General features: G+C 47.5%; 1 protein-coding gene across 1 annotated transcript; it reads right to left on the bottom strand.

Moving 5' to 3' along the window:
* Window positions 1-5,366: 5,366 nt before the first annotated feature.
* Window positions 5,367-9,566, bottom strand: LOC121851605 (deleted in malignant brain tumors 1 protein-like). The gene is made up of 3 exons (XM_042345625.1): window positions 9,230-9,566; window positions 5,939-6,271; window positions 5,367-5,503 (listed from the first exon to the last, which is right to left on the bottom strand). Exons 1-3 carry the CDS (start codon window positions 9,564-9,566, stop codon window positions 5,367-5,369), a joined length of 807 nt encoding a protein of 268 aa, XP_042201559.1.
* Between the last annotated feature and the right edge of the window lie 5,639 nt (window positions 9,567-15,205).

Genomic DNA, 15,205 nt, shown 5'->3' with positions numbered 1-15,205 from the left:
TGTGCATACAATACACTTTCCACAGCTGCAACTTTCATACATACAATAACAACATCTGTACCATCACACTGCGAAGGTGTTACACTGGTTAGCAGAGTAGTTGTGGCACTGGTTCAGCAGCGGAGGTGGAAAATCGGTTAGGAGAGGATGTGTGACAAGGGGTTAGCCGAGGACGTGTCACATTGGGTTAAGAGTGAAGCTGTGACACTGGGTAGGCCTTAGAATACACTAGAATATACAGCACAGATACAGTCCATTTGGCCCAGCTGGTCTATGCCGTTGACTATCCCCTGATTTCACTCTTCTGTGTTCCCCACGGCCTGTGAATACCTCGCGTTTTAACAGGACCCCACCTGTGCTCAAGCCCCTGTGCCCTCTCCCTGTGCTGATCCCACTTTTGCTCAACAAACTTGTACTCAACTAGCTTGTGCTCTTACACAACTTGCTCTTAGCCCCTGTCCTCAACCCCACCATGCCTACGCTTCCTGTTTCCACACTCTCTGCTCATCCTCCTGTGATAACGGCTCCGTAATCTTCCGTTTGATTACCCCACCCGCCGCACATTTGTTGTTGCTCCACAAGGTGCTGAATCCGCACTGCTCATTCACGCTTTACCTTCTATAGCCAGGACACTGATCTCCTACGCTCAACCCCCACCCCCCTCCACCCACCTCCACCCCACCGTGTGCAACTCCTGGTTCTCCCCCTTGTGCTCTGCACCATTGTTCCCCAATGCGCTCACCCGATGCTCAAGTTATGTTTCTCAAACCGCTGTAATCACTCCCAATGTATTTCGCACCCGGGTTCTCTCAGTTTATCCCTGTGCTCAATCCCTGTGCTCTGCACCACTGTACTCAGCTCCATCTCCAAACATCGTCTGTACTCACTTAGCTTTAGCTCCTCTCTCGCCTTCCACTCCGCCATGTTCTCCAACTTCCCTGTTCTTGGACACCATGTGCTCAGTCTTATTGTGTTCAGCCCCTGTGCACACACCCACCTAAACTCAACCAACACGTGCTCACTTCCCGGCTATGCACTCACTTCTTTGCTGAACCCCTATTGTGCTCACCCTCCGTCTGCTCAAACTCTGTTTATCACCGCCTTGTGACCCTCCTGTGATTTCGACTGTGCTACTCCACTTTGTGCTTATCCTCCTGTGCTTCCCACCATTTGCTTGTCACCCATATGACCACTCCGTCATTAACTCTCCTTTGTTGCCCATTGCCTTGTGATTACCTCCCGTGTATGCAGCACCCGACTTGTGCTCATACCGCTATCTTCTCCGCCTGTGCTCACCTCCACTTGTACTTAATCCTCCACCTTCTGCTCTTAAACTGCGCCCTCTTTCCACCGACTGTGCTCAACCCCAATATGACCTCACCCAGTCTTTAGAACCCAACGTACACACTCCCTCTTTGTTACGCTTCACGTGGCTCTGCTCCCCGCCATTTCTGCTCGCCTTGCGTGCTCTTAGCCTGGGATTGCCCTCCAAGTGCTCCCCTCTGCTCACCCCTTTTGCTCTACATTGTGCTCAAGCCAACTCTTCTTATCTATACTGTGCTCCACTTCCCCTGTACACTTCCATCCTGTGCTCACACCCACCCATGTGCAGTAACCCTGTAGTCTACTCAATGTGTTTAACCCCTGTTCTTCCCGGTGTGCTCCGCACCACATACGCATTCCCCGATTATCACCTCCTGTGCTCCCCAAATTGTTTGAAGCAGCTACACTCTCGGCCTAAAATTCCCATGCTCTAAACCCAGCTGTGCCGATCGCCGTGATGCACACCGAATCGCCCCGTGCTCTGCTTGCACCTCTCCTCATCATTGTGTGCTCATCCCCACTGTACTCAACTCCATTTGCACTCCAAACCTTTATTCACCCAGCACTCTCCTCCCACTTTTTGCTCACTCTTCCCGGGCTCAGATCCGGTGCTCACCCCTCTTTTGTTCAGCCCCGTGTGCTAAAACCCACACTGGATCACTCCACTAGCGTGCGCACCTTCCTCGTGCTTTTTCCACTGTATTCGCCACACCTATGCTCAACTCCGCTTTGTGCTCTCCCCTCCGGGCGCTCAAAACATCCACGCTCTGCCTTTATGTTCACCCCACTCGAGTTAAGAAAAAAATATCCCCCACTGTGCTCACGCTGATTGCGTTCAGATACTGAGATCACAATCATTTGCGCTGACACTGTTCTCTGACCTCCTTTGCTCACCACGCTTCATGTGCACAACAACTGTGCCCCACGTGTGCTCTTCAAGGAGCTTACCCCTGTGTACTCCACTTCCTGTGCTAAACAAGCCTGTTCTCAAAGCCCTCTGCTCATTCCCCCAACGCGCTCAACGAACCATGCTTATCCAACACATACTCACACCCAATGTACCCATAGCACTCTCCTCAGCACACATGTTTCTCGGCCCTCTGTGATCACCCCAACCCCTTGTGCCTATTCCGCCTGAGCTCAACAAACCTTGTGCTCAAATCTCTGTGCTATCGCTCAATGTCTTCAAACCTGACCTGCAAAACCATAGGCTGATACTATGCGCCCAATCCCTTTCTGCTCACAAAATGCGCTCCCTGCCATTTTTCACCCACTGTGCTCAGTCGCCCTGTGCTCACGCATCCTGTACTCATTTCCATTTCACGCACTCGTTTGTGCACACCACAATGCTCAGCCCTCTGTGCTCACCTCTCTCACACACCCATTGCTCACAACTCGCACACATCCCGAGCACGTGGTTATTCTCAGAGACACATTAATTTAACTGAGCAAATGACGCCGGCATCATTGGAATTGGATTCGGAAAATTGATCAGAGGGCTATGAGCGCAACCTCTCCTCTCAGATTTCATAAAAACTAACATATTGTGGGACACAATCTTTAACAGTGTTCCTCGATCCGTAGTTTACCGAAAACATGAGAAAAGAAAAATGATCGAAGACTGAAATATTTACCTGTACAGATGACGCCGGCATCATAGGTGTGTGGCCAGGAATAGCCAACCCAGGGCTGTGACTGACAATCCCTCAGAGTAGACTCACTCCCTCTGCAACGAACATCCCACGTCACAACGGGATCTGAGCCTTCGCCAAAGTGAGCGTCTCCTGATGCTGACAGCGCGGCTCCACAGCCCAACTCCTTACACACCACAGCCGCGTCCGCCATATCCCAACCACTGTCACCAAAGCCAGAGCCATACACTGTGCCCCATTGTCCATCGTGGTAAACCTCCACTCTCCCGGCACACGGGCTGCCGCCATTCACCAGCCTCAAACGATCTGCGAAAAGAAAAAAACATCTGCCTCACAATCACTGTAAGACATCCAGCAGATTATTGAACGGAATCCAGAATAATACAGTAAAAGGAGCATGTCACCTTGGGAGGGTTTCTGGACGGTAAAACAATCCAACAACAATAATAATCATTATAATTGTTTCAATGACTGTTAGCTACATGCAGTCGAATACCCGCGTATTAGCAGTAATATTAACAATTTATTCCACCGCTAGATATAACGGTTGCAGCTGCATTAGGAAGATAAGGATATAGTTTTTATATTATGATCCTTAATATTACATTATTATTCTTAATATAAGATTATTATAATTTATCTAAAGATTGGAGATTCCCCCAAAACTATGGTAGTGGTTTACTGCTTTGCGACAGAATACAGTAATGCGCATGTGTTACTGAAAGAATGTTGTGTGATTTTTCTCTGTCGCTAACTCATTGCTGAATATTATCCACACATCATAGTTTGGAGCTTCATTAAATATATTTATTTGTAGCTCATCAACGATCGGCATTGGCCACGACTCTGAAGCAAACAAGAACTTCACGAAGAGGTAAATATCGTTCTACAGCATTTGTTTATTGCGCTTTGGCAGATTCCCAGATGCAGATATTGTTGTTTTATGATTGCATTAATATATCGCTTTTTCTTGTTTGAATGTATGTGCATGTGTGTATGGGCGTGTGGGGGAGGCGCGGACGTATATAGTGCACAACCACACACAACACGAACGAACCCAGGCACAGGCACGAGCACAACTCCAACTCCGGCCAAAGCACGTCGCCCCGAGGACACTTCCACCACCTACAGCGCCAGAGCACAGCCACACCCCAACGCACAGACCCCTTCGACAGTGCACAGTCGCTACAATACAAAACAGAAGACATCCCCTCGGGCACGGCAACCGTCCACAGGAAATAGCGAAGCCCCCAGGGTACACAAACCCCACACAGGGAAGCCCGACACCAGGTATAGCCAGATCCAGACAAAGACCGCTCTCCCTGATAAAAACCCCTCCCAGGTAACAGCAACTACTCTCACCTCCGATAGCTGCTTCTCAGGCACAGCGGCGCCCTCCAAGGTACAGCGCTCCCTTCCCCTCCCCCTACAAACGAGGCAAAGCTTCCCCACTATGTACAGCGAACCTGAACCCCTGCAGAAACCCCACACCTGCTCCCCCCGGTAGAGCCCTCATAAACAAAACAAACCCAGGGCCCACCGACCCCTCCCCACTCTACAGACCCCACCAAAGTTTCATCGGCTAATCCTGGTCACAAGCCCCCACAATGGTACAGCCCCCACAGGAACAGCCACTCACCAAGGGTACAGAGACACCGCAGAGGACAGCCCCTCCACGGAGCACCCAACCCGACACAGCGCGATGGATGGACAGCCGAACTCCAAAGTTACAGCCTCCTACCAGTCACAGACCATCCCCAGGGCACAATGCAACACTGCGACAATCCCACACCGACACAGCCATCTCACAGAAACAGCTGCTGCCCGAAAGCACAACTGGCAATCAAGGTAGAGCCTCCCCAACGTGCACAGCATCCTCCGGGGCAAAAGCTCTCCACGGTCTTTTGCTCAAACCCCTCGAGTCCTTACTCATCCTGTGTACAACAAACCTTTGCTCACCCAACCTGTTTAGACACCCATCGGCTCACACCTCTGTGCTCCCACCCATACTTACTTCATACTCCCCGCGTATGCACAAACCCCAGGTGCTCCCCCTGTATTCGTACCATCCCCGTGTCCCCCATGTGCTTTACCCAAAATTTTGCTCGTAAACCACTGTGCTCTTCACTCCTGTTATCATCCTCTACTTGTGCTAACCACCTGTTGTCAAGCGCTGTGCTCATCACGTGCGGTCTCTCCCTCTGCTCCCCCCATCCTGACAACCCCATCTGCTCCACGTTGTGCTCAGTCCCCTGAGCTCAAAACTTCGGTTTTCATCACCTGAGGGCACAATCTCCCAATGTGCAATCGCCAGTACCGCGTCCATTTACCCCCCGTGTTTAGCGAAACCACCGTAATCACCACCTTCGCTATGCTCATCCATTCCTCAGCTCAGCTCACGATGCTCACATCATCGTCCTCAACTCCGCTGTTGCCGCACGTGCTCAAGCTCAAATCCCCTGTGCTCAGCAGACTTCCTCTTTTCCCATTCTCATCCCGTGTGCTAAATCCCACTTTGCTCGATACACCTGTTCTCAACCCATGCGTTAACCGTCATGTGCTCAATCCCCTTGTGCTCACAAACTGTGCTCCCTCCCATTTTTCATCCACTGTGTTCAGCCTACCTGTTCTCACCCATCCTGTACACCTTTCCACTACACGCCCTCGCTTGTGCTCAGCCTCAATGCTCTCCTCCTGTGCTCACCTCCCCAGCCATCGATTGCTCACAACTCTCACACACCTCGAGCACGTTGTTATTCTCAGACACACACTAATTTAACTGAGCAAATGACGCCGGCATCATTGGAATTGGAAAATTGATCGCAGGGCTATGAGTGCAACCTCTCCACTCAGATTTAATAATAAACTAACATATTGTGGGATACAATCTTTAACAGTGTTTTTCGTCCGTAGTTTACCGAAAACATGAGAAAAGAAAAATGATCGAAGACTGAATTATTTACCTGAACAGATGACGCCGGCATCATAGGAGTGTGAGTACCCGTACACTGAATAGTGCTTCCAGGGCTGTGACTGACAACCCATCAGAGTTGACTCACTCCCTCTGCACCGAACATTGTACGTCACAACGGGACCTGAGCCTTCGCCAAAGTGAGCGTCTCCTGATGCTGACAGCGCGGCTCCACAGCCCAACTCCTTACACACCACAGCCGCGTCCGCCATATCCCAACCACTGTCACCAGAGCCAAAGCCATCCACTGTGCCCCATTGTCCATCGTGGTAAACCTCCACTCTCCCGGCACACGGGCTGCCGCCATTCACCAGCCTCAAACCATCTGCCAAAAGAAAAAAAACATCTGCCTCACAAACACTAAGACATCACACAGAGTATTGAACGTAATCCAGAATAATACAGTACAAGGTTCCTGTCACCTTGGGAAGCTTTCTGGATGGTAAACAATACAAGAACAATAATAATCGTTATAATGGGTTCAATGACTGTTAGCTACATGCAGTCCAAAACCCGGGTATCAGCAGTAATATTAACAATTTATTCCACCGCTAGATTTAACGTTTGCAGCTGCGTTTGGAACAAAAGGATAGAGCTTTTATGTTGTTATACTTAATATAATATAATTATACTTTAAATAAGATTATTATGATTCATATAAAGATAGGAGAGTACTCCAAAATTATGTCAGTGGTTTACTGCTTTGCTACAGAATACATTAATGCGCATGTGTTACTGACAAAATGGTGTGTAATTTCTCTCTGTTGCTAACTCATTGCGGAATATCACACATCATATTTTGGGGCTTCATTAAATATTTTTATGTGTAGCTCATCAAGGATAGGCATTGCCCACGACTCTGAAACAAATAAGAGATTCACGACGATGTAAAAATCGTTCTACAACATTGTTTATTGCGCTTTGGCAGATGCACAGATGCAGATATTGTTGTTTTATGATTGCATTAATATATCGCCTTTTCTTGCTTGAATGTATGTGTATGTGTGTATGGGCGTGTGGGGGAGGACCGGACGTATATAATATACCATCACACACAACACGAACGAACCCAGGCAGAGACAATAGCACAACCCCAACTCCGATAAAGCACCTCCCCCCGAGGACACAGACACCATCCACAGCACCAGAGCACAGCTACACCCCAAGGCACAGACCCCATCGCCCGTGCGCAGTCGTTACAATACAAAACAGAAGATCTCCCCTCTGGTACAGCAATCGTGCACAGGGAATAACCAAACCCCCAGGGTACACAGACCCCACACAAGGAATCCCCACCCCAGCTAAAGAAAAATCCAGACAAAGACCGCTCTCTCTGATAAAAACCCTCCCAGGTAACAGCAACTACTCCCATATCCGATAGCTGCTTCTCAGGCACTTCGGTGCCCTCCTCCGGCACAGCGCTCTTTCCCTCGCCCTACCAACGAGGGCACCGCTTCCCCACTAGGTGCAACGAGCTTCAACTCCTGCAGAAACCCCACACCTGCCCCCCGGTAGAGCCCTCACAGACAAAACAACCAGGGCCCTCTGACCCTCCCCACTGTATAGACCCCACAACAGGTTCATGCCTAATCCTGGTCACAAGTCCGACAATGGTCCAGCCCCCACAGGAACAGCCACCCACCCAGTGTACAGAGATACCTCAGAAGACAGTCCCTCCACAGAGCACCCAACCCGACACAGTGCGATGGATAGACAGCCGAACTCCAAAGTTACAGCCCACTACCAGTCACAGACCATCCCCAGGGCACAATACTCCCTGCCAGAATCCCACACCGACACAGTCATCCCCGGAACAGATGCTGCCCCAGAGCACAGCTGCCAACCAAGGTACAGCCTCCCCAACGTGCACTGCCTCCTCCAAGGCAAAAGCCCTCCACGCCCTTTTGCTCAAACCCCTTGTGTCCTTAATCATCCTGTGTACAACAACCCTTTGCTCACCCAACCTGTTTACACACCCATCGGCTCACACCTCTGTGCTCCCACCAATACTTACCCCATACTCCCCGCGTATGCACAAACCCCACGTGCTCCCCATATATACGTACATCCCCCGTGCTCCACCCAAAATTTTACTCGTGAACCACTGTGCTCTTCCCTCCTATTATCATCCCCAACTTGTGCTCACCTCCTGTAGTCAAGCACTTTGCACATCTCCTGTGCTCACTCCCTCTGCTCCCCCATCCTGAAACCCATGTGCTCCCCGATGTGCTCAGTCCGTGAGCTCAAAATATTGGTTCTCAACACCTCTGGTTACAATGCTATCCCCAGAAACGCGTCCATCTTACCCCGTGTTAAACCAAACCACCGTGATCACCACCTTCCCTGTGCTCATCCCCTCCACTGCTCAGCTCACGGTTCTCACATCACCGTCCTCAACCCCCTGTTGTCCCCACGTGCTAAGCACAAATCCCATGTGCTCAGCAGACTTCCTCTGTGCTCATTCTCATCCCGTGTGCTGAAACACCTTTGCTCGGCACACCTGGTCTCAACGCATGTTTTATCCTTCATGTGCTCAGCCCCTTGGGCTCACTCATACTCCACTCAACCCTCCGTACTCCCCCTTGTGCTCATCCCCGCAAGCGCTCACACCATCTGCTCACCACTTGTGATCCGCCCCTGAGCTGTCCGATGAGCTTAGCCACCCTGTGTTCAACCACTTCCTTTTCTCAAATCCCCGGTGCTTACCTCTACCGTGCTCATTACATCCCCGTGCTCACCACCGGCCCAACGCTCATCCACCGTATGCTAATCCCTCCTCTATGCTCACTCCTACTGTGCTCACCCCATTGTCTTCAAGCGCCGTGTTGCCCCCTTTGTGCTAACCAAGTCCCAACTCTTCTCACCTAACTCCGAGCGCTCATGCTCCAGTGCTGACCCCAAATATGCTCAACTCCTATGCTTCACCTCCAGCTATTTAGTCCCTGTGCTCACCCACCCTGCACCCGCCCCGTATACTCTGCCTCTTGTGGTCGTCCCCTGTGCTCAGCCGCCTGTGCTCAACCCACCAAACGACCCACTCGGAAAACGACTTGATGATGATCGACAGATTTGCTTAACTAGCAGTGACGCAGACAACATAAGTGAGCGACCCGCATTTATGTCCCTAGGGCAATGACCGTGAATCCACTGCTTCCCAATACCCTCCACACCAGATTTAATAATAATACACTGACATATTGTGGGTTACAAACTTTTATCAAAATTTCCCTAATTCTAATTCCTAATGAGACAATGAAAAATCATCAGAAAATGAATTAATTACCTGAGCAGATGACGCCGGCATCAGAGGAGTGTGACCAATAATAGTGACGCCAGGTCCCTGAGGAACAATACCTTAGAGCATACTCACTCCCTCTGCACCGAACATTATACGTTATAATGGGACCAGAGCCCATCCCAAAGTGAGCGTCTCCTGAGGCTGACAGCGCGTCTCCACAGCCCAACTCCTTACACACCACAGCCGCGTCCAGCATATCCCAACCAGAGTCACCAGAGCCATAGCCATACACTGTGCCCCATTGTCCTTCGCGGTAAACCTCCACTCTCCCGGCACATCGGCTGCCGCCATTCACCAGCCTCACACTCCTGTAAAACACCATACGCAACATTGAGAGTCCGTTTCGTCTTTGACTTCCAGTCACTCAGGATAATACAATATATGTCCATGTACACAAAATCTGTCACATTGGGAGGATGTTTGGCGTTAAAAAAATACAACGTCAATAATAATCATTGTATTGGTTGCAATGTTTGCTGGCTGTACACAACCCAGGTGTCACCAGAAGGGTAACAGGTTACCTGTTGCAGCTACGTTTGCAAATAAAGGATCGTGATATTATACGTTATCTTATTATGCTCTACATTATTATACTGATATTGGATTATTTTACATCATACTGGACTGTTATACTTTATATTAAACTATTCTAGTTGATATTAGAATACTACATTCTTGTTAGATTATTAAACTTTATATTTAGATTTACTTCAGTGCACAATTTTACGCACGTTTCCTCTATCCACATATTTCTCTTTATCTAGCAGTCAGTGGGAACCCAGCAGTCAATTGGCGTTTCTTTTCTGGGGATAATAATCCCTTAAAAAAAAGTAATTTGGTCACTCAATCCTATATCTCCAGCAAAGCAAGCAGCTGTTTCATATTGCAGTATATTCTGTGAAGCATTTTGGGACCCGATAAGGCTCTAAAACAAACCAAGAAATATTATTATTATTATCATGTTTATATTAGATTACTACAATTCGTATTGCATTATTAAACGTTGTATTATATATTTATTCTTCTACTTTATATACGATAGGAGATTCCACCCAAAATACGGCCATGGTTTACTGCTTTGTTACAGTATAAATTAGTGCAGATCGCTCAGAGCAGAATCGCTCCCTCTGTACTGAACACCATACTTCAGAATGAAGCTTGGTCGATTGGAAGGTGCTCAAAAGCTAACTGAACATGGAGAAGGAATGGGCAAGGCACAGGGTCTAGGAACAGTGATAATATTCCCATAGAAACATTTGGTTGTTAGATTGTCACCAACCTGCAGATTCCACAGACTTTCTCTCCAGAAGTATTACTGTACAAGGAAAGAAAGATAAAGGCAGGAATTATTAATAAAATAATTCACCCAAAGATCTGCCGGCACATAATCGTTCCTTGACTACAGGCAGCCACTCAAGTTCGCCGTCAAAAAGATCATGAGTGGGGGAGCGAACACCAGCACAAATACAATCGGGAAAAAGCGGACAGGGATTGGGATTATTGTAGAGCGCTCCAGTTGGGGAGCGAACAGCATCACAGACACAATGGGGAGAGCGCACAATAGGACTGAACAAAGATAACTTTCACAGACTGACAAGCACACGGTTGGGCTGAACGGCATTTTCTGCGAAAGAAAAAAACGCAAATTACTGCAGATGCTGGATATCAGACAACAAAAACAAAAGTCGTTGGGCACATTCAGCAGTTGAGGAAGCAGATCGTACGAAGTTTCGAACAAACGTAACGTTGACTGTCTTTCTTTTCTCCTTAGACGTTGCCTAACATGCAGAGTGTTCCAAGTGACTTCTGAATTTTATTTTCTGAGCAGGGCCGTTTGTGTTTCTGTTTCTCTTTCGAGGCTTGGGGAAGAAGCCATTTGCTGACCACTCATAACCTGAAAAATTATGTTTAAGAGACAGAGCAGATTGTGTCTCCCTTTCTCTATGAAGTGCGCTTACTGCTGTTGTTTTTCCTGGTACCTCCTGTCCCGTTACCCAACAGTAACAACTTACATTTTGACATCTTGCATTTATACAGCAATACATACACGTTAATGAGGGAAAGCGTAGAAAGGACTTTCTCTCCTCACTGTACCCTTTCTCCTTTCTCCACTTTTGCGCTCTCCCCTCCCGCCTATCCTATGCCAACAAAAAAATTAAGGAGCCTGGTGGACAAAGGCAACTAAGGTGATCGAACGCATGGTCAGATGGAAGAGTGCTCAGATTTATGTTGAAGGAAGCAAGGAAACGGTGAGGTAAGGGGACTGCAGAATTTAGTCCCAGTGGGTGGTTAGAGAGTGGTAAACGCTCGCCCGTCAATGGTGGGGCTGTGAGGTGGGAGACATGAATGAGTCTGGAGGCCGCTGAGCTGAGGGAGCGGGCAGATTGGTAAGGCGGTAGGAGTTCGCAGATGTAGGGGTGAGTGAGTAGATGGAGGGCATTCAAGGTGAGTAACAGGATCTTGAACTGTATCCAAGGATTGGAATGATACGGTCACAGAGACTGGTAGAGGAGATGACACTAGCTGCAGATTCTGGGTGATCTGCAGCCGATAGAGGGCGTACTTGGGCAGGCGGACAAGCAATGGGTATGCGTACAGAAGCCTGGATCTTATAAAAGCATGTTATAAAGGCATGTATGCGCGTTCCGGCAGCCTGCGGTGTGAGACAGTGGCGGAATTGGTTAATGTTGGGGAAATGGGGGCAGAGCGGGTTATGGCACGGGTTTGGGATACAAAGGATAGTTGGGGATCAAAAAAGACGCCTCCCACTCTTCTCTCCTTTCCATCTGTCTCGATGACACGACTATCTGAATGGATTATAAAAATACATAATAATCCTTGCATTTGAGATAGCGCTTTTCGCGTCTTCTCGACATGTCTAACGTGAATTCACCGTATATTTGTAGGCGAAGGGCGGTTGGCAATTGTACATAACAGTGTCCTGCAGACAGTCGGTGATTGAAAATGAGCACTGCAGTATTCTTTTGTTAAGGAGAGATTATTATGAGGCGTATAGTGTAGAATTTGCCCAAGGTATCGCCCTGCCTGGAAGGACCAATGTGTTCGCTTGCAAGGCTATTGCTCTAACCGCAGAGCTACAGAACCCCACTTAACGGTACATTCCCACAAATATTCTTGGATAGAAACGGTACTCACCGAAAATAAAAAACATGATTCCATTTCGTGAATGTGGAGGCGCTCGAGCTAAGTACAGAACCTGGAGTTTTTGTCCGATGGGAAGGGATCTCTGCAGACCTAAGTCACACGGAGTAATTCTCAGGAGAAGCTTTTGACAGTGTCACACTGCTCCGTGATCACCAAACATTCACTTCTCTGCAACACTTACATCTAAAGCTGTTGTGACACACACTGAGGAACAGTCTGACACACACGCAACACACAACGATACAGAAAGACTGAGCTGTGATAGCCACACACAGAAACATACACACTCAGAGAGCAACACGAACTGTGACTTACAGATGTATATTTAACGATGTGTAGAGACGGAATCAGAGAGTCAGACTCTCTCTCTCTCTCTCCGCAGAACGAACAAGACATGTGATGTCCTTTACAGGAATTGTTGCAACACTTCCACACAAACCGCCAACGTGAAGCTGATTCTCAGAAACTGCAGAATGCTATTTTAGTGCGTGAGTAAAGCTCCGATTGTGAGCTGTGAACTGAGCTGGAAACCCAGCTCTGAGTATTTTGTGGAATGAAGAAGTGGATTCTTCCTGGTGTCACATTGGACACTTCTCCATTACTGTGTGCACATTTCTGCGTGTTTGTGTTCCTCTGCAAATACACAGTCGCAGCATATTACATTGTGGAGTCCTGTAGCTCAGTGGTTAGAGCACTCGCTTTGCAAGTGAGAGACCTGAGTTCAATTCCAGGTCTGGGCGGGGCGAAACCTTGGGCAAGTTTCCTTACTCCACACAGAGCCTAATATTAATCCCTCCAAAAACCAAAACAATAATTAAATTGATCATTTTCAATCTACAACTGTTTGTGGGACATTGCTGTGCGCAATTGGCTGCCGCGTTCGCACACAAATATACAGTCAATTCACTTTACAGTGTGTTCTGTGAAGCGCTTTGGGACGTCCTCCCGACGTGAAAAGCGCTATATCAAATGCAAGGATTATTATTATTATTATTGATTCCCGTGAAAAACTATGGAAGGATTGCACGCAGCAATGAATCCTGGATTCATATGTAACAGTACATAGGCACGAGAAGCCACACATTTACGCTCACAGTTTAGACTCTTTGGCTTATTACCTACTTCCTCTTCTATGTTGCTCACATTTTATCTTTTCTTTCGACATCCTTCTGTCCTTCGCCGCAGTATTTCAGGGCATTCATTGCTGATTAATGTCAAGCGTAGATCACCGTAGATTTATTGGGTTATTACCACGGATGAAGGGGATGAGTTACGAGATTAAGCTGACCAATTTGGGCCTTTATTCTCTAGAATATAGAAGAATTAGAGGGGATCTTATAGAATCCAACAAGATCATCAAAGGGCATGATAGAGCAGATAGTGGGAGATTGTTTCCCCTGTTTGGAGAAACTAAAACCAGGGGTCACATCCTTAAAATCAGAGGCCAACCCTTCCGCACTGAGTTGAGGAAGAACTTCTTCACTCAGACGGTCGTGAATGTATGGAACTCACTACCCCAAAGTGCTGTTGACGCTCAGTCCTTGAACACATTCAAGACTGAGATAGATAGATTTCTTACTGCAAAAGTGGTTAAGGTTTATGGGGATAAGGCGGGGTGAGGTTATTAGCTGGAGTTAGATCAGAAGATCAGCCATGATTGAATGGCGGGGCAGGCTCGAAGGCCCTAATAACCTAATCCTGCTTTTATATTTTATGTTATGTCTCCATCCATCTGCTACTCTCACAATATCTGTCAAACACACAATGTTTCTCGCAGATTCTCAGTCTCTCTCCATCTGTGAATCTCAAAGCTTCTTTAACACACAAACTGTGACTCTCGCACTCTCTCTGTCTGTTTCTCTCACAAACCCAAGCAGACTCTCTTTCTACATCTCTCAAACACTCACTCACACTCCCCATATTGTTCCTTAACACTATCAATCTGTCTTACAAACTTTCTCTCTCTCTATATACATATATACATATACAGACCAGATCAATTTAAGGCGTACGCAAGGGTCAATATTGGATATTTTGTAAATGGCAAAAGGTGATGTGTAGCTGAACCACTGTTATGGTGTTAGCTTTGCAATTTTGCCGGATATGAAGCACAAACCGCACAGCAACTCCCAGCAAAAAGATCTCAAACATTTAACGGAGAAAGGAAAAAACTAAACGGAAAAACATAATTTATTTAGCGGTGTTTTGTTTCCGTATTTCTCTGGACAGTAAACTAATCTGAAATCTCAAATCTGCCCTCCTGGCTGATCTCACAGCTGCACAATTCACAATATTCGCTTATTTGTGAGTTCTCAGCCCTGCTCTTTTGATGGATTTTGAGACCATTACAATCAGATAAGGAAGCCAGCCTTCACTCTGCAACACCTCGGTTGACCGCTTAGCGAGCCAATATTTCTGTTTGCAAGCTGCAAATTTAATCCAATATCATATAAATTACATTCGCATAGCGGCTTTCACTTCGGCAGTTCAGCTATTTGTGCAAATTAATGTAATTCATGTGAAATCTTCTGGTCACATTGCTCACACTCTGTCTCTCTCACACACACTATGTATCTCATACATTCTCTCACACTCTGAAACACTGTGCAGCTCACATTCTCGCTGCCTCTGTCTCCACCTTGCACACTCTCAGTCTTCCTCCATCTGTTTCGTTCAAATTTACTGTCACATACACACTGTGTCACTCACAATTTCTTTCTCTAGCTCTATCTCACTCGCAAACTCTTTCATTCGCTGTACTATTTCTCTCTCCCTATGTGTCTTTCGCCGTCAGTC

The sequence above is a fragment of the Callorhinchus milii genome, unplaced genomic scaffold (assembly GCF_018977255.1).
Source record: "Callorhinchus milii isolate IMCB2004 unplaced genomic scaffold, IMCB_Cmil_1.0 Scaffold69, whole genome shotgun sequence".
NCBI lineage: Eukaryota > Metazoa > Chordata > Chondrichthyes > Chimaeriformes > Callorhinchidae > Callorhinchus > Callorhinchus milii.
This window is presented reverse-complemented; position numbering and strand designations above follow the sequence as displayed.